This window comes from Oryctolagus cuniculus, chromosome 4 (assembly GCF_964237555.1).
Source record: "Oryctolagus cuniculus chromosome 4, mOryCun1.1, whole genome shotgun sequence".
Classification (NCBI taxonomy): domain Eukaryota; kingdom Metazoa; phylum Chordata; class Mammalia; order Lagomorpha; family Leporidae; genus Oryctolagus; species Oryctolagus cuniculus.
The window spans coordinates 28,519,844-28,532,078 of NC_091435.1; the positions used below are offsets into that span (position 1 = coordinate 28,519,844).

Consider the following 12,235-nt stretch of genomic DNA (forward strand, 5'->3'; position numbering starts at 1 on the left):
ATTTGTACCAGTTTCTAAATGTTTCACTTCAAGGCAATATTTAGCACAGTAGAAAATGTTAATTACCATCAAATGCATTCTGAACAATTTCATTCTAATGCCATTTGCAATTGGTTCAGTGAAATATTTATTTGAGCAGAATTTTCCTGGTTCCAGATCACTGATTTGTTTAAGCAGAAATAAAAGAAAACTATGGGTGACTGGCTAATGGCTTTTCTTTGACTCGCTATGCAGCATTCAAATAAGAAAATAATTCCAGGCTAATAACTGAATAATGAAATTCAGTTTCTTACTTCATTCTTAGGGATTCACACTGTGCCTCATTTAGGGAAATGTAGGTTAAGTTTTCATAATTGCAGGGATTCTCCATTTTTTTAATGTCAATCACTTGCCCTTGTATCAGCTCTATGATTTTTTTGTCCTGTGACATTGGCACAAATTAATTGAAATGTAGGGATTCTATTGAAAACACTGTAAGAAAGTTAACATTTCACAACCACATATGACAATTTAAAAAATTTTCATGATTCATAAAAATATACCTGCTAGGCAGAATAAGTGTATACAAAGAGAAACCCTTATTTCAGGCCCCTGAGTTATTTCTGGAGCTGTCAAAATGAAAGAAAAAAAAAACAGGCTATAGCTTTAGCTATTTTCAGTATTCACTCTGTATTTCCACAGTTTTGCTCCATTTTCCCATTATTTAAGCCATTTTATATTTCCAAGTGCAAAATCAAAATTAATTCAGCAATTATTATAGACAGAATATAAATAGAGTTAATCAGCCTAACTTTAGTTCTTTACATAGAAATGAACTGGTACCTATGTTTCTCTCATATAATTAATAGCCATATCCAGCAAAGCTGCTTGCTTTCTGTATCATTAGTCTGGCTTAATACTCAAACTCCTACCAAGTTTCATACTTGATGCATTTATAGAGCCCAGTACCATTATGTTTTTGATAGTTCTATTTTGTTAGAATAATTTTGCATTTAAAACTCATAGCTTAATTTTAGGAGATATCATATTGGCTATATTTCTGTTAATAAAAATTGAGATTATAAGAATTGAGATTATAACAATTATAAGAAATGAAAATTAGAATGTTACTGTCATATAGTTAATAAAAGTATATTGTGGGTTGTCTATAATTTGATAATAAAAATATGAATTTTGATAAGCTGAATACAAACTTTTCATGGAGAACTTTGTTTTAAATTACAATCTAAACATCTAAATGCTGTCTGTAATGAACATTGTTACTTGCTAGGGTGTTATGAAACACAATGCTGATTTTAACTGGCCACCTTAAACATTCAGACATGAGTCTGAGGTATTATTTCTTAAGCTACATCTATTACTTCCCTCAATTAATGCAAATCAAGAGCCTGTTTTTCTCATATCTTTATTTCTTATTTTGCCATAGATTTCTTTGAGTTGAGCCATCTTATCATAAGTGGAATCTGAGCTCACCTCCTTCTCACCCCACAGTAAATGCCTCTGCATTGACACATATCTAATGGATGTCAGAAGTTTAAGCATGGATAAAAAATGACAAGCCTCAAGGAAAATTTCTTTTCCTGACAACCACTTTGCAAAATACAGCATGTTATTTACATAGAGTATGCAATGAAAATCCCTCTGGGCACAGTAAGAAATTAATCAGAATACAAATGTTTAAGAGAATAGCTCCCACAAAAAGAAAAATGAAAGAATTTAATTCTATAAATAAATAGGATTCTCTGAACCAGACAGACTGTTCTATTCTCATTCCCTGGGTGAGGATGGTTTATCTACAGACACAGCATGACCGATATGCAGAATTGTATTTCATGAATCTTTGGCTCCTGTGTTAAGTACATACTACATCTCCTGTATAACAATGCTACCAGTAAAGTAAAGTATGACACCATATTTAGAACAGTTTAAAGTATTTTTGCCAATTCCTTACAGTACTTTATATAAACAGAGAGTAAACAATATATTTACATGGTCATGGAGTAGAGATATCTTACTGACCAACTATTTAATAAGAAATGATAATTTAAATGCATTTCAAGTATTTTAAAAGAAGGAGAAATGCCTTGACAGTTTTAACAATTACACTTGTCAATTTAGTTCTGGTTGTGATTTTTATTAAAGTTATACCTGCTCATTTACACATAACATAATGCACTCTCAGGTGATCCATTATGTAAAAGCTCAACATATTCTCAAAATTATAACTATTTACTAAGTTAGATGCATAGGATCTTGAAAATTTCCTCTTTCTTGAATAGAAAATGAGAATAAAAGTAAAAACAATGACAATAGCAACCAAAAAAATAACACACTGATCACACTTGCATGGTTAAATTTGTAAAATAGGAAGAGTTGACTTCCTGTCTTCAATCTGAAGTGTGACCATTGTTCCTGCTGTTACATTTTCCCTTACAAATTGGTTTTATCAAAATTAATGGAAGCATTTCATGACCATTGAAAATTATGAAAATTAAATGAGCTATGTAAATGTAAGATTTTATAGCGTTAGATACATGAAATGATTGTAACACTCTGGCAGATCCTTTTTCACAAATCCTTGCAAGACAATCACATAATCAAGGAGACTGTTAATTTCTAGTGGAAAATCTGATCTCATTCCTTACTACCAGTTTTTTTTTTTTCTCAAATGCCTTTTCAGCACTCTGTGTACACTGCTTTCTTTATTCTAGATCTATCCATCACTGACTTTACTTGTCATTTTATTCATCCATATTCCCCTCTGCCCTCCTTCTTTTTGTACATGGCTATCAAGTGGTACTTTCTGACACTTAATCTAAACTCTGTCTATGGCTTGGACCAGATGGTGGAAATGATTCAACGTTTACTAAACTCCATGGGAGATTGTAATGTACCATGAGATGAGCTAGAAATTAAGACTGCTCAAGTATTGACTTGATACTAGACGCATATGTATGGTATCAGTAAGTAACTATGCCAGAAGTTATGGACAATTCTTAGATTCTACGTACAAAACCAGTATTGTGATAGAAATTATCTACTCCACAAATAGTAGGTAAATTAATACAGCAGGGAATGAGTAGGCATATTTCATAAATTATCTCTGATTTATACACCAATCCCCCCCCAAAAAAAACCTTAACATGTATCTTTTTTCTAAAAGAGAAAACCATCTCCAAAAGAAAACTAGATCACATAATTTAGCCCAGCAAATCCAACACATATTCCCTTCAAAAGAGATTATTTATTTTAAAGTCAGATTTACAGAGATTTACAGGCTACAGCCAGGACACAAGTGAGCACCTGTATGGGATGCCAGTGTTGCAATGCCACAGCACTGGCCCCCAACACATCTCCCTTCTGAATACCATGATCCCTAGCAAGTTGAGACAACCTGTATGGAAACATCTTTTAAACAATAAAGTCTTCTAAGAAGACTTTTTATTTTGAATTTTATAAGCTTCATTATTTTATAAGTTCATCCAGGTCTGGACAAGCCTGGTTGAGGAAGGCATATTAGATAATCACAACCCACCTCCCTAATGACTAGGATAGGATGGATTTTATACCACTATTAGGTCAGAGTAAGTAAATGTCTCCCTCTGACCCATCATGTGCATCACACAACTCACATTTATGGGTTTGTTATAAATTTGGGACATATACATTCATTTCAAAAAATCTACAAAAGTAAGGCAGATGATACATAAGAGATCAAAGAAGAAGGTTTATGGCTAAAGGCATTGCCATAGGTATACACACCTAAAGATCTCTCCCATAATCTGAACTTTCATTTATTAGAGGTAAGTAAGTTGGTATTATTTGCCTTTAATAATAGAAAAATATATATTTACTCCAGTTTTCTATATTATTCAAATTAGATTATTTATTATTATGCTCTGAATTTTAAATATAATGATGGTAGTAAGAATTGGATAAAAATTGAGAAATTTGAAGTACTTGATGAATTTTTACATTACTGTTGAATTTATTTATAATAAAACTATAAATACAAAAAAATAATTTTGAAAAAGCATACTCTCTGAACTAGAAGATTTGTGCTCTGTTATTCTAATTAATTTGCCTTAAGCTCAGACTCAACTTGATCTTTAGAAGTTCCTAATAATATAACCCTTTTACATGAATTTTTCTCTCCTTGCAGTGAAAATTTTTTCCATTAACAAACTCCAAAATTTATCTAGCAAGACTAGTGGCATTACAGCTTTAGCTGCTACTTGCAATGCCCACATCAGATATCAGAGAGACGATTGCAGTCCTGGCTGGTCCATTTGCAATCCAGCCCCCTGTAAAAGTACCCGGGAAGAAATAAATGATGACTCAAGTACTTGAGCCCATGCCACCCATGTGGGAGACCTGGATGGAGTTCCTGCTCCTGTCTTTAACTTGGGCCAGTCTTGGCTGTTGAAAGCATTTGGCTATTGAACCAGCAGATGAAAGATCTCTTTCTCTCTCTGTCACTCTGTTTTATAAATAAATAAATCTTAAAAAATTAGTTTTTGTCATTAATCATTCTACATTGCATTTTCTTTTCAGCTGACTGCGGGGGACCTTTTGAACTCTGGGAGCCAAATACGACATTCAGCTCCACAAACTTCCCAGACAACTACCCCAATCAGGCTTTCTGTGAGTTATTTCTTTTCCAGGCCATTAGAAATGAATGTATATGTAAAAGTCAGATCCTCAACACGAAAAGTAGATTGTATGAATCAGACATGGTTACAACTACCATGTCTACCTATGACATTTCTTAAAATAACAAGCATAAGAATAATCATTTTATGCCAGGCACTGTTAATGCTTAATATCCATATTATTTCAAATATTTTGATTAATAATTTGTTAAATCAGGTGTATTACTATGATTCCAAATTAAAAGTTTAGTAACAGCAAGTGAAAGATCTAAACTTACTCCAGCTACTGCTCTCTAAATCAATCTCCTTGTTTGTGCATATGTCTAGTGTGTTTAACAAGTTTACATGTCCATACAATAAAATCAATGGAAACATAAAAGTAGAGTCAAGTGTGACATCCACACCTCTGGCAAATGTAGACAAGAGACAAAAAAAGAAGACACCCAATGTAATAAGATTAGATTTCCACTATTCAAAATTAAATTATATCGGGGGCTGGCATTGTAGGGTAACAGGTAAAGCTGCAGCCTCCAAAGCAAGCATCCCATATGGGCACCAGTTCAAGTCCCAGCTGCTCTACTTCAGATCCAGTTCCATGCTAATGGCCTGGGAAAAGAAGCAGAAGGTAGCCCAAGTGCTTGACCCCTACCAGCCACTTGGGAGATCCAGAAGAAGCTCCTGGCTTTGGCTTCGCCCAGTGCTGGCCATTGCAGCCATTTATGGAGTGAACCAGAAGATGGAAGAGTCTCTTTCCCTCTCTCTCTCTCTCTGTCTCTTCTTCTCCCTTTGTAACTCTTTCAAATAATAAATATGTAAATAAATCTCTTAAAAAATCAAATTGTAAAGAGAATTACTAAAAATGTATGGAGAGAAATTAGTTTCCTAGAACTGAACAAAGACTGTCTCTGTCAATTTTACTTACTAGAGAAATTAGATTATGATAAAGATGCACATATTATCCCATTCTACAAATATTTTACTAGATTATGTCTGGATTGGAACAGACATATTCTCTTTATGACCATCCTTGGTTAAAATCAATCTGTGAAGAACTCAGCAAGTGAAACAAAGTTCCAATGGCAGTGAGAAATGTGTTGTTAGAAAATAGCAGATTACTTCTTTGGAATGATCCAGAGATAGTAACCATCACTTTCATAGAAAAATATCTATTATAGGGAGATTTCTGATCCCCTAAATTAAGCAACCATTATTTTGACATGGAACAAATTTTCTAGACATATCATTTGAACAACATAACTATTTCAAAAATCCCTGAGTATTGAAAAACAATTTTGACAAATGTCAAACTTTTTATTCAACAAATATTTATTGATTATTTTATTAATTAGCACTAAAGTAAGTAAAAAAAGAATAAACATTTCACAATGTGGATGGAGATTGAGATAAATTGTCAGACATTACAAAATATCCAAAATACTGTTATAATAAGGGAAAGACTGGGCACTGTGTAGAGGAATGTTGAAATATTTAACATACAAAGTAGGAGCATGCCTTTTTGAGTCTTCAAAGAAAATTAAGTATGAGTAAAAGGTGTAATTTTAAGTGTGAAGCAATGTTTTAACATGCTAGGGATTTCAGATTTTATTCTGATAGTACTAAAGAGAAACGTCTAACAGTTTACAAGAAAATAGCGATAAAATAAAACCTGCACTTTATATGAATCCATCTGGCTGTCTTGTAAGAACAGATGGTAAGATAAGAAAGCTCTCAGCATCACCAATTAGCAGATGAGAAATAATGGTGACTTGAACTCTGATAGCAGCAACGGACATTGAAAAGTAAATTGGAGTCAATGACTGTAGCTAGAAGTCTGGCAAACCTTGGTGATTGATTGGATGCGGTAGGAGAGAAGAAATCAAGGAAGATGCCGAGATATGTGGTATAAGCAATTGTGAGTGGACGATTAGTGGTGTCATTCACAAAGACAGAAAAAAGAGGAAGAGAATTGAGTTTGTGAAAGAGATAATTCTGTTTCCTTTAGAATATGGAGGACTTGAGATATGTGTATGAACACACAGTAGATATTAGGATGAATTTGTTTACTTCTCAAAAAAGTGCAGAAAATACAGACTTAGAGGTCATTCCTCTATAGATCTTCTTAGAACTGTACCTATGAACTAATGAAATCTATTATCTACTAATAAAAATTTTAAAAAATCAATCAATTACAAAAGAAAGGAAAAAATTATATTTCTTAAGAGTAAATGAGAAACACTTATACAGAGAAAGTGACCTAGAAAAAGAGCTCAAGGCTAATTTATGAACTCAATAAAAATAAGGAGATTATTTGTCTAATAATATTGCTTTGTTTTGTTTTTAAGTTGAACTATGACCATGTAAGTATATGAATAGAAATAAATATTTACTAAAATTTATCTTAGAAATTGCATTTAAATCACCAAATTTTCTTTAAATTTAAATATGGAAAGTTAAATGAATGATATTTGAATATTAATATTTTAAGGTCATTAATTCTAGATTGAGAGAGGAAAGGCTACTTGCAACCTTTATGTATGAGTATTCTATTTTACATGACACAAATTCAGTTACAGTAAATGATTTCAAATTTGATTGAAAGTTTACTATAAACATTCTTTAGTAAACCAATATATTTCCTCACTAAAACAAAAATTAAAAATAAAATGTTGGTCATCATGAAATATGAAAAAATCTTTCTTAAAAATATGTATATATTGTTTATTTTAAAGCAGAGTTACAGAGTAAGGGAAGGAGAGACAGAGAGACAGAGAGACAGAGAGAGAGAGAGATCTTCTATCCACTGGCTCACTTGCCGAATGGCCCCAATGGCTGGAACTGGGCCAAACCAAATCCAGGAGCCAAGAGCTTCTTCTGAGTCTCCCACATAGCCCAAGCACTTGAGCCATCCTCCTCTGCTTTCCCAGGTGCATTGACAGGGAGTTGGATCTGAAGTAGAGTGGCTGGAAATCGAATAGGTGAAGGGATGCAGACTGCTGCTTAACCTGCTACTCCACAGCACTGGTCCTGAAAAAAAAAATCTTTAAAAGTGATTTGAGGGCTGGCACCGTGGCTCACTAGGCTAATCCTCTGCCTTGTGGCACCGGCACACCGGGTTCTAGTCCCGGTCGGGGCGCGGATTCTGTCCTGGTTGCCCCTCTTCCAGGCCAGCTCTCTGCTGTGGCCAGGGAGTGCAGTGGAGGATGGCCCAAGTGCTTGGGCCCTGCACCCCATGGGAGAACAGGATAAGTACCCGGCTCCTGCCATTGTATCAGCGCAGTGCGCCCGGCCAGCTGCAGCACGCCGGCCGCGACGGCCATTGGAGGGTGAACCAACGGCAAAGGAAGACCTTTCTTTCTGTCCACTCTGCCTGTCAAAAAAAAAAAAAAAAAAAAAAAGTGATTTGAAATGCTCAAGAAGGTGAAACAAAGGAAAATTAAAAGGAATGTTTCTAAATTGTATTTTTTATTGCTTTTAAGGTGTTTGGTATTTAAATGCAGAAACTGGAAAGAATATACACCTTCATTTTCAAGAATTTGACTTAGAAAATATTGAAGATGTGGTTGAAATTCGAGATGGTGGTGAAGATGATTCTTTGCTCCTAGGTAAGTCTGCAATTTGCATATTACGAAGGTTCGAGATATTGAACTGATGGGGAGAATATTTCTCAGTAAATGTTATCACTTTTTTACAATAAGCAAAATTAAAATACAATAGGATAATACGTTGTTTTATGTAAAATTTTCAATATGAAGTATGATTGCAATGGTGACAAAATAATATTCTTCCTGACCTTTCTTGACAAACCAGGATGAAAATATTTTTTATATAATTATTTGCTTATTTGAAAGTCAGAATTACAGAGAGAGGGTGAGACAGAGACATCTATTCTCTGGTTCACAATGGGCAGTAGGTTACAATGGGCAGCTCTGGGCCAGGCTGAAGCCAGGAGCCAGAAGCTTCTACCAGGTCTCCCATGTGACTGGCAGGGACCCAAGCACTTAGGCCATCATCTGCTGCTTTTTCCAAGCCTTTAACAGGGAACCGGTCTGAAATGGAGCAGCTGGAACTCCAACTGACACCCTTCTGGGATGCCGACTGTGGGTGGCAGTATTATTCGCTACACCACAACACCAGCCCCCAGGCTTAATATTTCTAAGTCATCTATTCTACCATCTGGCATTAATTGACTACAAGTCTTACATCTTGCAAACTAACAGCTAAAAATGATTTTTAATTCATGTTTCATTATTACTGTCATTGGCTTTGACTATCATACTAACTGCTTCTATATAGCTTTCCAAGAATGATTTACAAAAACACCAAAGTTGATTTATTTCTATTTTCTGCTGATTATTACTTGTTTACATGATATGAGGGGAGTGTACTCTTCTAAATATTTTAAGCCTAGGTCACAAAATATATGTTGACATTAAAAAGCTATCATTCAAACCTAACAGCCTCTATCTTATTTAACTACTATTAATTTCTAAGAAAAATATCTTTTAGGAACCACAAACTAAATTATGAAGAAGTTAAAAGATTTACTGGAATGCATAAGTCTAGTCACTTTATGACTAAAAATATTTTAACTAACTGTACTTTGTACTCATTAATCATTCATTTTAAAATCTCACCTGATTTGTCTATGCAATCAGGATGCATTCACTTGAATTTTGCCAACAATGGATGGAAACTCCAGAGGGAACATTTTCTAGCACATGCAGACATTTAGGGTGGAGGACAGGGTTCCTCTGGTATCCAATCTGTCGGCAGAATCCTATAAAGCTCTAGAAGGTAAGCTTTCTGAGAGATTTTGTGTCACACAGAGAACAAGTACATGATGAAAGTTTTGGTGGAGCAAGAAATTTATCAATAACTGAGAAATCTGGGGGTTATTGTGGCTTAGCCATTATGACGTTACTTGGGACTCCTGCTTCCCATGTGGGAGTGTTGGTCTGAGTGCTGACACCACTGCTTCTGATGTATCTTCCCTGTTAATGTATTCTGGGAGGCTGCATATAATGGGTCAAGTTCTTGGACCCCTGCCACTCACATAAGAGATCTGGATGGATTTCCTGAGTTCTGACATCAGTGTGACGAAGACCTGGTTGTTGTGGGAATTTGTGGAGTGAACCAGCAGCTAAAAGATATCTCTCAGGGCTGGGATTGTAGCCCAATGGCTTAACCCCACTTCCTCCCACATCCTGTCCCCCTAACTGCTGTGACACCATCATCCCATATCAGAATACCGCGCAAGTCCAGGCAGGTAGGTTTCTGATACAACTCCCTGCTAATAGGTCTTGGAAAGCAGCAGAAAATGACCCAAATACTTACCCTCCCCCCCCCCCCCCCCGCCATCTATGTAGGAGATATAGTTAGTTCCAGCTTCCTGGCTTTGGCCTGGCCCAGCCTGGCTGTTGTGGCCATTTGGGGAGACAGCCAGCAGATGGAAGTTCTGTCTCTTTGTCACTCTGCCTTTCAAATTAAAAAAAATGAAGCTTAAAAATTTTAAAAGAAAGATTTTTCTCTCTCTGTCTCTCAATCTCTCACTCCACCTTTCATGTTGATGAAAAATAAATAAAAACATTTAAAAAAACTGAGGGATTTCATTGTTGGCTTTTGTATCCATATTTATAATGAATTTTGAGAAAGGTTTCTATTTTCAGATTTATTTTTCTTCTAATAGAATCTAATGTTCCCATGATCTAATAATGAATAAAATTAATCATTTCACTTCCAAAAAGTTACACAAATCATTGAAAGATGAGTAATTACAAAGGATCTCAATATAGTTTTCAATTCAATTCAATTATAGTTTTCAAATATGTAGGTGAATATTCTTTTTAAAATAAATAATTTTCAGAGCTTCTAGTTTATAAGACAACTAAAAAGATGAATGTATTTTTAAATTAGGTGAAGAACTGTTTATGAAATCCCCAAAGCCTAGGCATTAAAGGATGGGAGAGGTGTCCCGTCCCGCGGGACAGCAACTGGGGCCGAGCACCTAGAAGGAGAAATGAAAGGGACAGGAGACACAAAGATGGCAGCAAGACAAGGGTCCTGATCAAGCTGCGACTTTATTTTTCAACCACACACTTATATATCATAAAGGCAGGGTGTCGGGTGGGGGAAGGAGGGGGAGCTTATCTTGTAGCTGCAATGCTTGTGCAAGTAGGGGACAGGTTACAAGGTCTTAAGGCATGAGGTCATACAAGGTTGTGTTATCAGTACTATCTGGTCTGGGCTGTCTAGTCCTGTCTTTCCACTAAGAGGTCACATGTTGTTGGTCCCTGACAGAGAGGGAAGTTGGAAAGTCACTGTTTTAATTTTTATTATTCGTCTCTATTTAATCCAACCATCAGATTAAGTTTATGATTTAACTCACAAAAAATACAAATAATTAAAGATAAAAATTTACTAAGAAAAACTATAATATCTGTTGTTTTTATGAAGATCTTTAAAAGGAGACAAATAGTCATGTGTCTAGGATAGCGTGATCTTTGAACAATAATGTTGGTACACTAAATAATACAAGTAATTCATCAATAAACTATAGAAATGCAGAAACTCCAGTAAGATTGGAAAAGATTGAGACGTCGGCTTTTTAAGAGCAGTGTACGAAATGCACGAGTAAAAGCATATGCATGTCTATTTACACACGGCTGCTTGACAAGTGAATCAGACTGCGTCCGGCTTCACATCTGGAAGATGGAACTGAGATCAAGGGTGTATCTCCTTTTGGTTTCAAAGAATAATTTCACTGATCACCTCACTTTGTCTTTGAGGCAGCTGTGTACACAGGGTCTGGTCCTGTGGAGGATGTGTTTTCTACCACCAGTAGAATGACAGTTCTTTTCATAACTGACACATCAGTGGCAAGCAGTGGCTTTAAAGCAAACTTCACTACTGGCTACCACTTGGGAATTCCAGGTAAGTGTCCTCGAGATCATGAATGACATCAACATTTGGAGCAAAACAATAAAAGGATGCAGGGTTTCATGACCAAAATGCTTTCAAGGCTTGCCGCTAAGATACTCTCTCTGCTTCATCTTAACAAGGATTATCTTCCTTTCCTTATGTCTGTATGACCATTGCCTGAGTTTGTTGGACTCCACAACATTATGCAGCCTATTGACGTGCATTTTTCTAGTGTGTAAAGAGTCTTGAATTTTTCTTGCTAAAGCTGACAGTGTTTAATATTAAAAGTGGAATTTTTAGTCCTGTAAGGAAGGAGGATTTGATGTCATGTTCCCTTTTACCAAGAGCCATTCAGAAAAGAACAGGGAGACAGGCAAGTGAGCTTTTGGGATGCCAAATCATCCAATTAAAAAGTTAACATCGCTAACCAGTGTAAAGTTACTGCAATAATTTGTTGGCATGAACAACTTTCTCACCCCGGTAATAAAATTATATCCATAGATATATATATATAAATATAGATATATGCTTCATAAAGTTCATGGAAAATAAAATTAAATGACATTTCTTTTGGTGCAAAATATTTTGAAATCCATGCATTTGAGAGGTCTTCAAAGAGTTCATGAACTATGAATACAATAAAAATAACTGCATGATTTCAAATT

At 35.3% G+C, this 12,235-nt stretch overlaps 1 protein-coding gene and 1 long non-coding RNA gene across 3 annotated transcripts in view; one reads left to right on the forward strand and one right to left on the reverse strand.

Annotated features, from left to right (window-relative positions):
• LOC138849250 (uncharacterized) overlaps positions 1-9,815 on the reverse strand; it is a 44,870-nt gene extending 35,055 nt beyond the window's left edge. Inside the window, exon 1 of the long non-coding RNA XR_011387759.1 lies at positions 9,287-9,815. This is a non-coding gene — a long non-coding RNA (uncharacterized lncRNA). The remainder of the gene's footprint in view (positions 1-9,286) is intronic.
• TMPRSS15 (transmembrane serine protease 15) overlaps positions 1-12,235 on the forward strand; it is a 146,019-nt gene that overhangs the window by 76,999 nt on the left and 56,785 nt on the right. For both annotated transcript variants that reach the window (XM_070071911.1, XM_070071912.1), the window contains 3 exons: positions 4,555-4,644; positions 8,129-8,254; positions 11,442-11,582. In XM_070071911.1, coding sequence (XP_069928012.1) covers positions 4,555-4,644; positions 8,129-8,254; positions 11,442-11,582 — 357 coding nt within the window. The remainder of the gene's footprint in view (positions 1-4,554; positions 4,645-8,128; positions 8,255-11,441; positions 11,583-12,235) is intronic.